We start from the raw sequence: 18645 nt of genomic DNA on the forward strand, positions 1-18645 counted from the left end.
CATGCGCCGGCATGTAGCACCGCAGTACTGCAAGCCTCCCTCCCCTGGTTAAAGGGGAGGGGCATAGTGCAGCGCACACCGGGGACCTGCTGGACCACCGGGGAGCGGTGTGCCAGCAAATGAGCCCGGCACGCAAGAGGAGTGCCGGGCTGACGGATTGTGGCTGGCAACCTGCAGGAGGAGGCCAGAGGGAGCAGGTGCTGGCAGACGGCCCAAAAAAGGATGGCTGCCTGGCACCTACCTTTTAATAATCGCCGCCCCGGCCATCAAAACACACCCCCCCCCCCAAAACACCACGGGGCGCTACTGGCTACCACCACTGAATTTCGCGGGAGGCGTTAGCAGTGCCATGTCTGGGCTCTAGGCGCAAAGCAAAAAAAATGTTCCCCCTATATCTTTGACGTGCTTTAGATGTATTAATAGTTTTAATGTGGTGGCATAGTTTGTAAAAAAAAAGCCAAGAAACATTGTATGCATGTGAGTGTTTCAGGTTGAGTGTCTGTGCATTGTCAACTGGAATTTGCAATGGGACCTCCACATTACTGTAATGTTGGCAATTTGCAAGGGACATCCACATTACTGCAATGTTGACAATTTGCAATGGGACCTCCACATTACTGTAATGTTGGAAATTTGCAATGGGACCTCCACATCACTGTAATGTTGGCAATTTGCAATGGGACCTCTACATTACTGTAATGTTGGTAATTTGCAATGGGACCTCCACATTACTGTAATGTTGGCAATTTACAATGGGACATCCACATTACTGTAATGTTGGCAATTTGCAATGGGACCTCCACATTACTGTAATGTTGGCAATTTGCAATGGGACCTCCACATTACTGTAATGTTGGCAATTTGCAATGGGACCTCCACATTACTGTAATGTTGGCAATTTGCAATGGGACCTCCACATTACTGTAATGTTGGCAATTTGCAATGGGACATCCACATTACTGTAATGTTGACAATTTGCAATGGGACCTCCACATTACTGTAATGTTGACAATTTGCAATGGGACCTCCACATTACTGTAATGTTGGCAATTTGCAATGGGACAGCCACATTACTGTAATGCTGACAATTTGCAATGGGACCTCCACATTACTGTAATGTTGGCAATTTGCAATGGGACCTCCACATTACTGTAATGTTGGCAATTTGCAATGGGACCTCCACATTACTGCAATGTTGACAATTTGCAATGGGACCTCCACATTACTGCAATGTTGACAATTTGCAATGGGACCTCCACATTACTGTAATGTTGGCAATTTGCAATGGGACCTCCACATTACTGTAATGTTGGCAATTTGCAATGGGACCTCCACATTACTGTAATGTTGACAATTTGCAATGGGACCTCCACATTACTGTAATGTTGACAATTTGCAATGGGACCTCCACATTACTGTAATGTTGGCAATTTGCAATGGGACCTTCACATTACTGTAATGTTGGTAATTTGCAATGGGACCTCCACATTACTGCAATGTTGACAATTTGCAATGGGACCTCCACATTACTGTAATGTTGGCAATTTGCAATGGGACCTCCACATTACTGAAATGTTGGTAATTTGCAATGGGACCTCCACAGTACTGTAATGTTGGCAATTTACAATGGGACATCCACATTACTGTAATGTTGGCAATTTGCAATGGGACCTCCACATTACTGTAATGTTGACAATTTGCAATGGGACATTCACATTACTGTAATGGCAATTTACAATGGGACCTCCACATTACTGTAATGTTGGCAATTTGCAATGGGACATCCACATTACTGTAATGTTGGCAATTTGCAATGGGACCTCCACATTACTGTAATGTTGACAATTTGCAATGGGACCTCCACATTACTGTAATGTTGGCAATTTGCAATGGGACCTCCACATTACTGTAATGTTGACAATTTGCAATGGGACAGCCACATTACTGTAATGTTGGTAATTTGCAATGGGACCTCCACATTACTGTAATGTTGGCAATTTGCAATGGGACCTCCACATTACTGTAATGTTGGCAATTTGCAATGGGACCTCCACATTACTGTAATGTTGGCAATTTGCAATAGGACCTCCACATTACTGTAATGTTGACAATTTGCAATGGGACCTCCACATTACTGTAATGTTGACAATTTGCAATGGGACCTACACATTACTGTAATGTTGACAATTTGCAATGGGACCTCCACATTACTGCAATGTTGACAATTTGCAATGGGACCTCCACATTACTGTAATGTTGGCAATTTGCAATGGGACCACATTACTGTAATGTTGGCAATTTGCAATGGGACCTCCACATTACTGTAATGTTGGCAATTTGCAATGGGACCTCCACATTACTGTAATGTTGACAATTTGCAATGGGACCTCCACATTATTGTAATGTTGACAATTTGCAATGGGACCACATTACTGTAATGTTGGCAATTTGCAATGGGACCTCCACATTACTGTAATGTTGGCAATTTGCAATGGGACCACATTACTATAATGTTGGCAATTTGCAATGGGACCTCCACATTACTGTAATGTTGGCAATTTGCAATGGGACCTCCACATTACTGTAATGTTGACAATTTGCAATGGGACATCCATATTACTGTAATGTTGACAATTTGCAATGGGACATCCACATTACTGTAATGTTGGCAATTTGCAATGGGACCTCCACATTACTGTAATGTTGGCAATTTGCAATGGGACCACATTACTGTAATGTTGGCAATTTGCAATGGGACATCCACATTACTGTAATGTTGGCAATTTACAATGGGACATCCACATTACTGTAATGTTGGCAATTTGCAATGGGACCTCCACATTACTGTAATGTTGGCAATTTGCAATGGAACCACATTACTGTAATGTTGACAATTTGCAATGGGACATTCACATTACTGTAATGTTGGCAATTTGCAATGGGACATTCACATTACTGTAATGCACCTTGTTGGTTACTGTAATCCGATTACAGATGGATATGTAAGAAACTCCTTCCCTCTTTCTCATCCTTTTGCCTTGGCCAGCTTCTCTTTGGGAATTGGCACTGAGTGCCCCCCTCCCACCTAGAAATCGAAGGTAACACTGCTTACTTGTGTATCGGATAACTTCGCAATTCAAAGTAATGTCAGGGTAATATATATGGAGAAAGATAATTTAGTTTTTTTCCAAGTGCCTCCAGTCGCTCTCTGTGGAATGCATTTGGAATATAAAATATCTGATAAATAAAGTTTCTCTCTCTCATTAATATTATTTCTTTCCAATACGCTTGCTGCTTTGTGTGTGTGGTTTGTACCATCTGCGAGCGCTTGCCGGGGGAGGGTGGGGATGGAGCGGCTGCACTGGCCGGGTGAAGCGGGCACGCTTTGAAGCATTCCGGGCGCTTGACAGAAAAAAAGCCCCATGCAGACCACCTGAACCCTCTCAGAGCGGGGCCGGGGCCTCCATCTGCTCCTCCCTCCCACCCTCACTCTTTTAATGGCGATGCACCTTGTTAGTTTGTGCATTTAGTTTTTTTTTAATAATAATAATCCCTCCCTTTCCCCTCCATCCTCCTCCTCCCTGAAGTAGTCATGCAGCAAAGATCCCCCTTGCAGCAAAGCTGATGCTGCCCGTTTCCACGGTGCAAAAAATCCCCTCAGGAAAAGCCTGCGGGCTCCTAATGAGAAACCAGGCAGCAAAATAGTCGATTCAAATCAGCAGACGGCGGCATTTTTAATCCGTCAGCACGCAAAGCACGGGTATTGCCTTTGTTAAAAAAAATAATAACAATGTATTTGTGTTTTGTATCTAGTAAGAGATGTTCTAGTGATTCCCCTCCTCACAGAGTGTAAGGTACAGTGTGCTGTCCCCCTCTCACTTGCCTCTCTCTCTCTCTTTAACTGTCCATCAAATTCTGATGTATTCCTTTTGCAGGAACGAGTCTACCGGCGCCTGGTCCACTCTGGGATGTAAAACTGTGCTCACCGATGCATCTCACACCAAATGCCTGTGTGATCGTCTCTCGACATTCGCCATTTTGGCTCAGCAACCCAGAGAAATAGTAAGTAACCAGAGAGAAAAAAAAATAATCCATTAAATGCCATTTATTTGAAAACTGTGGCAGATATAATGCATTTTTTCACCCCTCCCCTCTCTCTCTAAAGCGGCTGTAAGGATGAGTCCTGATGTGTATAAATCCTCTTGTCATGTGGGGTTTAATAAATAATTGATTACTGTGTTACACCAAAAAAAATAATCTGGGGGGAAAGAGAAACATTATGGAAATAAAACATAAATGGGATCCTGCTTACCTGCTGAGGTTGTTTTTTTAAAGAAAATTACTGTAGATGAACATGTGTTGCAGAGCATAGAATGTGTTGCTGTTGGGGAATATTTTTTATGTATTCGGTTCCACATCAAACTGCGATATTTAAAATGCCTTTGGAAAGTAAACGAGAAATTCCGGCACATTGTAATGAAGACATTGTATTCATAAGGGTGTATGTGTGTGTGTGTGTTGGGGTGCCGTTACTCGTAAGGGTTATTTTCTATTGAACACCCCCCTCCCACGTTTTAGTGAATTCTTAATTCACGCCCTGTTACAGAGAGAAACTAGCTCGTTTTAGGTAAAAGGGAATAAAGAGAATTGCCGTCCAGCAAGATTATGCATCTGACTGATCACCCTGATTGTGGAAAAGGCAAGGGCAGAAGCTCCCAAAAATAAGCAGAGGTGTGTGGGGAGTTGAGAGAGTAAATCTGCTCATTGCACCTGCCCCCATACCGTGCTCTCCTAGGTAAGGTGTATAAAAGATCAGGAGGCACAGGTCCCAATGCATGTTGTATTTATTATTTTTGTAAAAGGTACTGATAAATGTTACAGCATTCACTTTCAGACTAGCAGAGGACGAACTGTCCCAAAGGAGCCCCGCGGGGTTACACTGCGACTTTGGCATTTGTTATGGCATGGTATTGGTGCTGCCACAATGCCATAAGCGTGCCGTAAAACGCTGACAGTTTTGCACTGGTGTGAATTCTGGTGTTGTTAAGCGAGAACTCCTGTGGTGCAGGGTAACTGCAACAGGTGCAAAAAGCTGCTGGATGGTGGGGGCAGGCTAGGTAACTTTTAAAAATGATCTCTGGCTTTCAGCTATACTGCCATTCATTTTTTGAAGACTCAAACGAGCCAACTGTCCTGTTTTCTCTTAGTTACTGAAGTAAATTCTCCCTGTCAATAATGGGGCCTGGTTTGAGTATCCAGGAGGGGGACCCTGCCTTCTCATGCTCCACATTAATAAAAGATGGTAGTGTGGATGTGACCTCCCACTTGCATTACTGTTTGCCATACTGTCAGCGCTGCACTGGTTGGTGAAATACAACATTAGAGTTGGTACATGAACTGTGGTTTAAGGAGTCAGTATAGGCCTTGATTTGATTGATGCTGGAATTTTGGAATATATGGATAAATATTATGAATATATTCTGGTAATAAAGCTCATTCGTTTGTGAGCAAGTGAGATGGTGCACATAATAGATGATTGGGGTGAGACCTGTTGGGTATAGCAGTCAATCACTTGCATAAATATTGTGAGTTGAAAATGGCCTGGTTCTTCGCAGAATGGAATGGCAATGTCATATCACTTTGGGATTGAAATCCGTTTTCAATCTGGTGGCACAACCTCGGTCTATAGTCCATCGTTGGAATGCAATGGACCTTTCTGAGGAACTAAAGTAGGCCATAAAACAAAAGTAAAGTGAAGGGGTCCCAGTAGCAGGGGTCCTTTCCTAGTATCTACCTAGCCTTAACGAATACCTACCTGTTTTGAACTGTTAGAAATGTCCCATTTTGTACCCATTGTAACTTACTGGGACTACCACTTGGATCTAATTAATGGATTGCCTGTTTACAATATTGATGGGGAGCAATATTGCCAAGTAGCTGCTCCTTCCTGTTAGCAATTCCTGAGCTATTGCCTTCACTTCCTCACTGCTGCTTCCGTGACACCTGCACCTCCCCTTCTGAGATGCCGTATAGACCACTTCCCCTTTTTGGCGACATCTCTTCACTTTTCATTAAGAGCTGGAAAATATAAAGTTTACCATTTGATTTTCTATTCTGGAGTTATCACCCTTTTTCATTCCTACCTTAAAGGTATGAAGGTACATGTACAGTAACACTCCTGTCAGTTTACATCACTTCAGGCACCAGCTACTTTTTATTGTGATGTATTGATAGAATAAAATGCCAGACATTCCTCTCATTCATTCATGTTCACACTCTTGTTAGACCTTTTTAAAACCAAAAAAGTGCTGTGTGATTGGTAGAAAATATTCAGATCAGCGTAGAGAACTATGCCAACAGAGTTATAACATTTTGCGTACTGGAAGAAGACGGAGATCCAATTTTTTGTTTCTTAGCCCTGCTTGACATAGGAGAGATAATCATGAAAAATGCAATAAGGTAGCATGTGGCAGCTTGGCTCACTTGCTAGCACTCTGAGTCAGAAGGCTGTAGCTTCAGGCCCCACTCCAGGACTTCACATAATTTAGGCTAGCAGGTGACCTGTACATGAAGTCCCTGAGCCCTGGCAAACCAGTCCGCAAACCCCAAGCATCTCAGTCTCATTTGCCCCGATGTGTTGTATTTACTAGTTTGTTGTTTGAATTTTGTGAGCCCGGAAGTTTGTAAAGAGCTGTTTGTAGTACTGGTGCCTCATTGGTGGACAAATCCTGTTGGCACGAGGAACTTGAGATATATGCTAATTAATGGCAACCTTCATTTATATATGGCCTCAAAGGTTATGGTGTGAAATTATATAGCCAATGAAGACTAAAGCTTGGATACCCTGATCTAGGCTGGCACTTCAGTGTAGTACTGAGGGAGTGCTGCACTGCTGAAGGTGCTGTCCTTCAGATGCAACATTAACAACAATAACTTGCATTCATATAGCACCTTTAATGCAGTAAAATGTCCCAAGGTGCTTCACAGAAGTGTTATCAAACAAAATTTGACACCGAGCCACATAAGGAGATATTAGGACAGCTGATCAAAAGCTTGGTCAAAGAGGTACAGGTTTTAAGGAAAGTCTGAAAGGAGGTGGAGAGTCAGAGACGTTTAGGGAGGGAATTACAGAGCTTAGGGCCAAGGCAGCTGAAGGCATGGCGGCCAATGCTGGAGCGATGAAAATCGGGGATGCTCAAGAGGCCAGAATTGGAGGAGCACAGTGATCTCTGAGGGTTGTAGGGCTGCAGAGGTTACAGAGATAGGGAGGGGCGAGGCCATGGATAAATTTGAAAACAAGGATGAGAATTAAACCAAGGTCCCATCTGTCTCTTTTGGTTGGATGTTAAAAATTGCTGGGCATTGTTTGGTAAAAGCACTGGTAGTTCTCCCAGTGTTGTGGCATGCACTCCTCCCTCAGAAACACTACTGCCAAAGCATATTGATTGGTCATTTATCACATTGCTGTATGTGGGATCTGGTTCTGTTGAAAATGGACGCTATGCTTGCCTACATAACAACTGTAACTGCATTTTAAAGTAAATCATGGTGCTTGTAATGATTTGAGACACTTCTAGGGGCCATGATAAGTTGTTATATAAATGCAAGTCTTCCTTTTCTTTCTATTCAGTCAATGCCACATTGTACACCCACTATAACAAATGTTCAGTGTGGGAAGCTGCTCTCATTATATGCTTACTTGACTTCATACAAAATGCCCCATACACAATCTATTCCAAAATTGGAATCGAAATGCCAGTTTAAAATTGGACTGACTTTAGAAACTGAAAATGTGACAGTATTTTTGCCATATCCTGTAAAAAGTCATGCTGTTTTCTTTTGGAACACCAATACAATTGATTGATATATTTGGTAAGCCTCACATACTAATCAGTGCTGTGCTTCTTTGCATTCATCGACAAGAATCCAAGTTGTTTTATCAGCTTTACCCACTCTTATATACAAGGTCAAAACTGATGAGGAACTTCCACTTCCATCCCTTGTTCATCCCCATACCAGCTATTGTTTTGTATACTGTAATATATTGCTTTTGGGGCAAATTGGCCAGTGTCAGCTTGGCTTGGTTGGTGGAACTCTCACCTCTTGAGTCAGAAGATTGTGAGTTCAAGACTTGAACAAGTAATCTGTACTGATACCTCAGTGCGGCACTGAGGGAGCGTTTCATTGTTGGAGGCGGCACCTTTTGGACGAGACATTAAACTGAGATCCTATCTGACCAGGTGGATGGAATATATCTCATGGCATTGTTCAAAGAAGAGGAGGGTGATCTTCCAGACTGAAATTGGTCATTCTTCATGTGCTATTTGTGGGATCTTGCTGTGTGCAAATTGTCTGAATGTTTGCCTGCATAACAACAGTGACTGCACTTCAAAGTAATCCATTGGTTGGAAAATGGTTTGGGATGTCCTGAGACTGTGATAAGGTGCTACCTAAATGTAGGTTCTTCTTGGGTGCAATGGCTGCAGATCTGTCAGTAATGAAGAACATATGTACCTATGATATCACAGGCACACAGAAACAAGAGTACAAGATAACAGAAGAAAATAATTTGCCTGTTCTGACATTTAAATATGCAATTAATAAGGCTATAATGTCCATAAAGTAAAGGAGATAACCTACAGTTTAAATAATATATCACAAGAGCCTTTCTATGTGTGAGGATGGGTGGGTGTATGGATGATGTGTGGATTGATGGATAGATTTATATAATATATGCTGGATGTAAATTTCAAACACTTTCTTGTATTCTTGGTATTGCTCAAGCATAATTACTGTACCTCAGGATATTTTTGTCTGCTAGCAAAATTAAAATGTCACGTTCTGAAAGTGTTGCTTGAGTAATCCTTATGTAATGACCTTTGAACTTACACACAATTGAGGGAGGACAGAGCGGTCTAAAATATCCTGAGGTCTATTCGGCATCATTTAGTTAGGTGGGCACTCGTTCCACCATCAATTCTAGGGTATATCGTCACTAAGATAAACTTCCTCCAAAAACTCCTTTATTATTTTTAAGTGTTCCAGGCTCCACTTACAAAAACATTTTTCTCAGATATTTGAGAGTCAGCACAGACTTCATTTGGAACAATAACCCAAAGCTAACTCCCCAGAAGGAGAGGAGGCAATGGCCTTCCAAATTTCACATTTTATTGTTGAGCAACTCAGCCTCCATTTATGACACGGTGGAGATTAACTCCCATGGCGTGTAAGTGGATGAACTCTATCATTCTCTTTAATTTTGGAGAGCTTACATTTTCATAGCCGTGCTCTGATCACTTCCAATATGAAGTTCAACACTTTGGTGTCCAGTTTGACTGGGATTTGAAATAATTGTTTCCAAGTTATTTTGTCTGAAGCATAGCTCCGCCCTTCCCTTTTCAACCCATCCTCCCAGATACAGGCGTTAAGAAATGGCCAAAACCTATGTCTTGGTATCAAATGGCTCCTGCTCATTTGACTAGATGCAAGTTTGCACAAAACTGATTTCTACTATTGCCAATTTCAGACTTTCATAATCTCAGAAAAAAGACTTGAATTTATATAGTGCCTTTTACGACCACAGGACGTCCAAAAGCACTATACTGTTGAAGTGTTGTCATGTAGGAAATGCGGTAGCCAATTTGCACACAGCAAGCTCCCACAAACAGCAATGTGATAATGACCAGATAATTGTTTTAATGGTGTTGATTAGCAAATACATATTGGCCAGGACACAAGGCGGGCCAATATGTATTGGCCCTGCTTCTTCAAAATAGTGCCATGAGATCTTTTACGTCCACCTGAGAGAGAAACGGGGCCTCAGTTTAACCTTTTATCTGAAAAACGGCACCTCTGACAGTGCAGCACTCTTTTAGTACTGTACTGGAGTGTCAGCCTAGATTTTTGGGGTCAAGTCTCTGGAGTGGGACTTGAACCCTCAGCCTTCCTGGATTCAGAGTTGAGGGTGATACCAACTGAGCCACGTCTAACACAGATAATCATGTTACTAACTAGTTAGAACCTGAGTTGATTTTGAGGAACGTAACTTGCTTCTCGACTGTTACCAACTTTTTGCAGTAGCTTTCAAACTTTGGATTCTTTGAGATGTGGGAGATATGGGAATATATGAAGAACCATATCTGTGAGTAAGGACAGTTTTAAACTATCATTTCGTACTTCTGTTCGAAGCGGCTATGGCATAATGTTAAGCAAATATTCTCCCCCATCTCTCTGTCAATCTCAAAGAGGCCCTCTGAAGACTCCAAAGTTTGAAACATACTGCAAAAAATTGGTAACATTTGAGGAATGTACATAAAACATTTGTCATGAAATTGATACGTTTTAAAACTTTTTGGAAATATCCTTCTAATCTTATCCTCAAATGTGCCCTGAACAAGGATATAGGATCACACCTAAATGGGAAGATTTCAATGGTAAAACAAATCTGGTGTGGTGTAAAACAGGCTGCCGACTCGCACTTTCACTGAAGACCATCAATCAGTTTGCTGCTGATGTCGGTGAATTGGTATTGAAATATCCTTCTCAGATGGAAAGAACCTATTTCTCTATTTTTCCAGACAGGGACAGCTTAAACCTTTGATTGGATACCATTAGAAAAGTATATTTAGATCCTCGACAAATCCCAAAAATCTTCAGGTAAATTTTCCTCTTCATTGCCTTGTTGGTAAACTGGTAGAGCGGATTGCCTGCCCCTTGTGGAACCTGTCCCATTTTCAATGGGCAGGGATCTGCTCGGCCAGATAGTCACACAGGCGGTGAAGAGGAAAATTCATCCCCTTGTTTCTTATTACCATTAAATTCACAGAGACTGGTGAGAATGTGGAAGTCGTTACCACAAGGAGTAATTGAGGCGAATAGCACCGATGCATTTAAGGGGAAGCTAGATAAGTACATGAGGGAGAAAGGAACAGCAGATTATGTTGATAAGGTAAGATGAAGAGGGGTGGGAGGAGGATCATGTGGAGCATAAACACCGACACAGACCAGATGGGCTGAATGGCCTGTTTCTGTGCTCTACATTCTATGTAACTCAAGATTTGACAACTTTAAAAAGTGGGATAAAGGATTAACAGTGATGGCCAATATCAATTACAACATTTATTATTGACTGATTTAGACTTTTTTATTGGAATATCAACATTGTTACAATTCATATGTTATATTTGTACTATCCATTGAAAAAATATCATAAACGTAGAATTTAAAAAATAGTCACATAATCAGTAACTTGAAACCCGTTGCATCACATAATCACTATTGAGGGGCATTAGTAGATCTCAAGTAAATGATAGTGGGGTAGATCGTGACTTTGTGCGATAGTGTGAAATGGGTGACAGCGAGTCAGCAGCCCATTTTACATCTCTCTCAATTTTTATTTCCATTGACTTCAACGGAAATAAAAATCGGGAGAGCTATAAAACAGGCTGCCGACTCGCTATCACCTATTTCACACTATTGCACAAAGTCAAGCTGTATCCCAGTGGGTATTATAGTGGCAATTTACACACATCTTAGGGACTCTGGTAATAATCTAGATTGCTTGAGCTGTGTTCCTGTGTTTAATGTACATCACCTGAGCCTCCTGACTATGTAATTGCTTTACAACAAATAGAAGGCAAGGGACCTTATCTCCTTGTTCTTTCTGAAAATTCTATACAGAGTAATGGGCAACAGGGAGTGGATTTCAGTGCTGTAACCTAATTAAGAGGTTCAAGTGGTATCATAAACCATGAGCATGAAGCTCAAGTCTTTTATGAACCCCTCAATTAGATTATAACATTGATATAATTCCCCATTGTCCATTATTTTACACTATATGCCAGACATTTTTTGTGGGTAATTGGATTAGTAACTTACTGTATTTAGTTGAGGAATGGCACCTTTACTCTATTCAAAGCTCACAAAGTGAACTAATAGTTGGCAGTGATACACTATAACATGTTTGTTCCATTATTACTGAAGATTTATTGACTATTGGTACATTTCGTGCCGAGTGTATATATAGTATATCCTTTAAACTGCACCGTATCATGTTTAAAACATGGCAATTCTTTTCTGGTAACTCGGCATGTCTGGTCTCCGACATTGGCTCATTGTACTAATGAGCTCAGATGGGCCTTGATCTTTGAGCAGTGATATGTTTACCAGGTATCCTTATTTGTGCCTCTCACCATGTTCCACAGTTTACATAGAATGGGGAAAGTATCTTGTATGTATGTTCAATAAGGATCACTGGCCTTAATTATAGGTGTGCAAAAGAGATTAAGGAGTCATCTAATTGAGGTGCTTAAGATGATTGAAGGAGTTGATAGGATAGATAGAAACTATTTCCTCTGGTGGGGGAGTCCAGATCAAGGGGGAGTAACCTTAAAATTAGAGCCAGGCCACACAGGGGTGATGTCAGGAAGCATTTCTTCACACAAAGGGTAGTGGAAATCTGGAACTCTTTCCCGCAAAATGCTGTTGAGGCTGGGGATCAATTGAAAATTTCAAAACTGAGATTGATAGATTTTTGCAAGCCAAGGGTATCAAGGGACATGGAACCAAGGCGGGTAGATGGAGTTAAGATACAGATCGCCATGATCTAATTGAATGGCAGAACAGGCTCGCGGGGCTGAATGGCCGACTCCTGTGGATATTGACTTCTGGTTTTGTAAATGCTGCTTAACATATAATTAAAAGGCTTCATATAAAAAAAAAACACGTTTAAATCTGTAGGCCTGGAGTATCCTCCTTGGGCACAACCCAGAAGATAGACCCGAAAATACGTCCAATGTCTCCCTGATTATGCCGATGTCAAATTACACCCAAGTGTCCTCCCAATCTCATTAGAATACACCCAAACTTAAAATGGGCGTAAATCAGCATAAACAGTCAGGGCCTAAGGGAACAATGACAAAGTATATTTCTTCTTTGAGTCTTAAAAGTTAAGTTTCAACTCATTTAACCATCATTCAGGAACAACACAGTTAAGAACTTGCAATGGGGGAAGCTTTTCAATTTTTGATGTGCCATAAAAATGCAATAAAAGAAACATAAAATACAGAGCAGGTCTCAGTGGGGAAAAGTTTACGCGGGTAACTCACTTACGCCCAAATTTCATCGATCTTTTAAGCCACATAAATAGTTTGCACCAAGATTAGGTGTGTCCCTGGGCGTGAATGAGGGGTAAACTCCAGGCCGTAAAATAGGACATCAGATCTGTAGTGTGACATCTGTAGTGTGCCAAGTAAATCAAGTGTCATGCTTTATTATAAATATATAAATCAGCAAAAATCCCATCGAAACTTACAGAAAAGCAACCACTTGATAGATTCCAATTCCTACCCTGAATTTATTTTTGAAAATGATTCCAGGAACTATTATTATTTCTGACGCCACTAAATACATAGCCATATAAATAGTGCTTATAACAAAACAAACACAAGAAAGTAATGATTGCTCCTAATATCGTTAAACTTGCCTGTATAGTTGCCCATATCGTATTGCACATTCCTACACTTACCATTTCTTTTTAAAGGCCTAACTGTCTCAGGGGCCTAGATTTTTTTTTATTCATTCCTGGGACGTGGGCGTCGCTGGCAAGGCCAGCATTTATTGCCCATCCCTAATTGCCCCTGAGAAGGTGGTGGTGAGCCGCATTCTTGAACCGCTGCAGTCCGTGTGGTGAAGGTACTCCCACAGTGCTGTTAGGGAGGGAGTTCCAGGATTTTGACCCAGTGACAATGAAGGAACGGCGATACTTTTCCACTCAGGATGGTGTGTGTCTTGGAGGGGAACTTGGAGGTGGTGGTGTTCCCATGCGCCTGCTGCCCTTGTCCTTCTAGGTGGAAGAGGTCGCAGGTTTGGGAGGTGCTGCCGAAGAAGCCTTCGCGAGTTGCTGCAGTGCATCTTGTAGATGGTACACACTGCAGCCATGGTGCGCTGGTGGTGGAGGGAGTGAATGTTTAAGGTGGTGGATGGGGTGCTGATCAAGCGGGCTCCTTTGTCTTGGATGATGTCGAGCTTCTCGAGTGTTGTTGGAGCTGCACTCATCCAGGCAAGTGGAGAGTATTCCATCACACTCCTGACTTGTGCCTTGTAGATGGTGGAAAGGCTTTGGGGAGTCAGGTGGTGAGACGCTCGCTGCAGAATACCCAGCCTCTGACCTGCTCTTGTAGCCACAGTATTTATTTGGCTGATCCAGTTAATGGTCAATGATGACCCCAGGATGTTGATGGTGGGGCAATTGGCGACGGTAAATCCGTTGAATGTCAGGGGATGGTGGCTAGACTCTTTCTTGTTGGAGAGAATCATTGCCAGGCACTTGTGTGGTGCAAATATTATTTGCCACTTATCATCCCACGCCGAATGTTGTCCAGGTCTTGCTGCATGCGGGCACGGACTGCTTCATTATCTGTGGAGTTGCGAATCGAACTAAACACTGTAATCATTAGCGAACATCCCCACTTCTGACCTTATGATGGAGGGAAAGTAATTAATGAAGCAACCGAAGATGGTTGGGCCTAGGACACTGCCCTGAGGAACTCCTGCAGCAATGTCCTGGGGCTGAGATGATTGGCCTCCAGCAACCACAACCATCTTCCTTTGTGCTAGGGATGATTCCAGCCAGTAGAGAGTTTTCCTCCTGAATCCCATTGACTTCAGTTTTACTAGGGCTCTTTGAAGCCACACTTGGTGAAATGCTGCCTTGATGTGAAGGGCAGTTACTCTCACCTCACCTATGGAATTCAGCTCTTTTGTCCATGTTTGGACCAAGGCTGTAATGTGGTCTGGAGCTGAGTGGTCCTGCCAGAACCCAAACTGAGCATCAGTGAGCAGGTTATTGGTGAGTAAGTGCAGCTTAGTAGCACTGTCGATGACACCTTTCATCACTTTGCTGATGATTGAGAGTAGACTGATGGGGTAGTCATTGGCCAGATTGGATTTATCATGCTTTTTATGGACAGGACATACCGAGACAATTTTCCACTTTGCCGGGTAGATGTTTGGTGTTGTAGCTGTACTAGAACAGCTTGGCTAGAGGCGCAGCTAGTTCTGGAGCACGTCTTCAGCACGATAGCTGGGATGTTGTCAGGGTCCATGGCCTTTGCTGTATCCAGTGCGCTCAGCTGTTTCTTGATATCATGTGGAGTGAATCGAATTGGCTGAAGACTGGCTTCTGTGATGGTGGGGACATTAGCAGGACGCCAATATGGTCATTCACTCAGCACTTCTGGCTGAAGATGGTTGCAAATGCTTCAGCCTTGTCTTTTGCACTCGTGCTGGGCTCCACAATCATTGAGGATGGGGGTGTTCATGGAGCCTCCTCCTCCCATTATTTGTTTAATTGTCTACCGCCATTCGCAACTGAATGTGGCAGGACTGCAGAGCTTTGATCAGATCCGTTGGTTATGGAATCACTTAGCTGTCCATAGCATGCTGCTTCTGCTTTTTAGCATGCTGTACTGTAGCTTCACCAGGTTGGCACCCCATATTTAGGTATGCCTGGTGCTGCTCCTGGCATGCTAGTCTACACTCCTTATTGAACCAGAGTTGGTCCCCTGGCTTGATGGTAATGGTAAGAGTGAGGGATATGCCGGGCCATGAGGTTACAGATTGTGGTGGAATACAATTCTGCTGCTGCTGATGGCCCACAGTTCCTCATGGATGCCCAGTTTTGAGCTGCTAGATCTGTTCTGAATCTATCCCATTTAGCACTGTGGGAGTGCCACACAACATGATGGAGAGTGTCCTCAGTGTGAAGACAAACCACAAGGACTGTGCGGTGGTTACTGCTACGAATGCTGTCATGGACAGATGTATCTGCGACAGGTAGATTGGTGAGGACGATGTCAAGTAGTTTTTTTCCCTCATATTGGTTCTCTCACCACCTGCTGCAGGCCCAGTCTGGCAGCTATGTCCTTCAGGACTTGGCCAGCTGTGGTGCTACCGAGCCACTCTTGGTGATGGACATTGAAGTCCCCCATCCAGAGTACATTCTGTGCCCTTGCTACCCTGCAATCACTATCACTAGAGAAAAAGTACTTGTCAGCCTTTAGTCCCATTAGTTTGCTAAGTCCCCTGGATCTGATGGCCTGCATCCTAGGGTCTTAAAAGAAGTGGCTGCAGAGATAGTGGATGCATTGGTTGTAATCTGCCAACATTCCCTGGATTCTGTAAAGGTCCCAGCGGATTGGAAAACTGTAAATGTAACACCTCTATTCAAGAAAGGAGGGAGACAGAAAGCAGGAAACTATAGGCCAGTTAGCCTAACATCTGTCATTGGGAAAATGCTGGAATCCTTTACTAAGGAAGTAGTAGCAGGACATTTAGAAAATCATAATACAATCAAGCAGAGTCAACATGGTTTTATGAAAGGGAAATCATGTTTGACAAATTTACTAGAGTTCTTTAAGGATGTAACGAGCAGGGTGATTAAAGGGGAATCAGTAAATGTAGTGTATTTGGATATCCAGAAGGCATTCGATAAGGTGCCACATAAAAGGTGTCAGCCTTTAGTCCCGTTAGTTTGCCAAGTACTTTTTCTCTAGTGATAGTGATTGCAGGGTAGCAAGGGCACAGATAAGAGCTCATGGGTAATATATTTGCATGGATAGAGGATTGGCTAACTAATAGAAAACAGTCAGGATAAATGGGTCATTTTCAGGTTGGCAAACCGTAACTAGTGGGGTGCCACAGGGATCAGTGCTGGGGCCTCAACTATTTATAATCTATATTAATGACCTGGATGAAGAGACCGAGTGTACTGTTGCCAAATCTGCTGACGATACAAAGATAGGTGGGAAAGCAAGTTGTGAGGAGGACACAAAGTGTCTGCAAAGGGATATAGATAGGTTAAGTGAGTGGGCAAAAATTTGGCAGATGGAGTATAATGTGGGAAAATGTAAGGTTATCCACTTCAGTAGGAATAATAAAAAAGCAAAATATTATTTAAATAGAGAGAGACTACAGAATGCTGTGGTACAGAGGGATCTGGGTGTCCTTGTACATGAAACACAAAAAGTTAGCATGCAGGTACAGCAAGTAATTAGGAAGACAAATGGAGTGTTGGCCTTTATTGCAAGGGGGATGGAGTATAAAAGTAGGCAAGTCTTGCTACAACTGCACAGGGCATTGGTGAGACCACACCTGGAGTACTGCGTACAGTTTGGATCTCCTTATTTAAGGAGGGATATACTTGCATTGGAGGCAGTTCAGAGAAGGTTCACTTGGTTGATTCCTGAGTTGAAGGTGTTGTTTTATGAGGAAAGGTTGAGCAGGTTGGGCCTATACTCATTGGAGTTTAGAAGAATGAGAGGTGATCTTATTGAAACATATAAAATTCTGAGGGGACTTGACAGGGTAGATGCTGAAATGATGTTTCCCCTCATGGGGGAATCTAGAACTAGGGGGCATAGTTTCAGAATACGGGGTCGCCCATTTAAAACGGAGATGAGGAGGAATTTCTTCCCTCAGAGGGTCGTGAATCTTTGGAATTCTCTACCCCAGAGAGCTGTGGAGGCTGAGTCATTGAATATATTCAAGGCGGAGATAGACAGATTTTTGAAAAACAGGGGAGTGGGCAGGGAAGTGGAGTTGAGGCCAAGATCAGATATGATCTTATTGAATGGCAGAGCAGGCTCGAGGGGCTGAATGGCCGACTCCTGCTCCTATTTTTTATGTTCTTACCCTCAGTGCTTCTTCCAAGTGGTGTTCAACATGGAGGAGGTACTGATTCATCAGCTGAGGGAGGGCAGTAGCTGGTAATTAGCAGGAGATTTCACTTGCCCATGTTTGGCCTGATGCCATGAGACTTCATGGGGTCCGGAGTCAATGTTGAGGACTCCCAGGGACACAACTCCTGACTGTCTACCAGTGTGCCACCACCCCTGGTGGGTATGTCCTGTTCCACCGATAGTGATGGAGGAGTCTGGGCTGTTGGCTGAAAGGTATGATATGTCAGGCTGTTGCTTGACTAGTCTGTGGGACAGCTCTCCCAATTTTGGCACAAGTCCCCAGATGCTGGTGAGGAGGACTTTGCAGGGTCCGGATCCAGTGCCTAGTTCGATACCAGGCGGTCTGTCCGGTTTTATTCAACTGAGTAGGCCATTTCAGAGGGCAGTTAAGAGTCAACCATATGCTGTGGGTCTGGAGCCAGAGCAGTTAAGGGCCGCAGATAGATTTCCTTCCTTAAAGGACGTTAGTGAACCAGATTGGTTTTTATGGTAATTTAATGATCACCATTACTGACACTAGCTTTTTATTCCAGATTTTATTGAAATAACTGAATTTAAATTTGCCAGCTGCCATAGTGGGATTTGAACTCATGGATCATTAGTCTAGGCCTCTGGATTACTAATAACATAACCACTATGCTACCGTTCCTGGCTCCTTGCCTCCAACTTTGTTTCCTAATCTGGGCCTTGTTACCCTTTTCTTTGCTTTGGACAGCAGTCCAGGGCCCTATTCATCCTCATACGTGCAATGAGTGACCGAGTCTTACAGTTTTCGTACTTCACTCTATTATTTTTCATCCTTGCTCCATTGTGCTTCTCCAATCTGACCTCTTCATAATAATCCTCTTGGTTTACAGATATAGGAACAGTAGGATTATTAATAAAGTGCAAGTGAGGCGTGTGTACA

General features: G+C 42.8%; 1 protein-coding gene across 4 annotated transcripts in view; it reads left to right on the plus strand.

Moving 5' to 3' along the window:
* The window catches only part of adgrb3 (adhesion G protein-coupled receptor B3), a 1304794-nt gene that overhangs the window by 994475 nt on the left and 291674 nt on the right, over positions 1 to 18645 (plus strand). For 3 of the 4 annotated variants that reach the window (XM_085996562.1, XM_085996563.1, XM_085996564.1), the window contains one exon: positions 3936 to 4062. In XM_085996562.1, the coding sequence (XP_085852688.1) occupies positions 3936 to 4062 (127 nt within the window). Of the gene's footprint in view, positions 1 to 3334; positions 3761 to 3935; positions 4063 to 18645 lie in introns of those variants that run through there. The other variant, XM_085996565.1, reaches the window with a different exon arrangement.

Source organism: Somniosus microcephalus, chromosome 9, assembly GCF_052327205.1.
Source record: "Somniosus microcephalus isolate GS21.2 chromosome 9, FLI_Smic_1.0, whole genome shotgun sequence".
NCBI classification, from domain to species: Eukaryota; Metazoa; Chordata; class Chondrichthyes; order Squaliformes; family Somniosidae; genus Somniosus; species Somniosus microcephalus.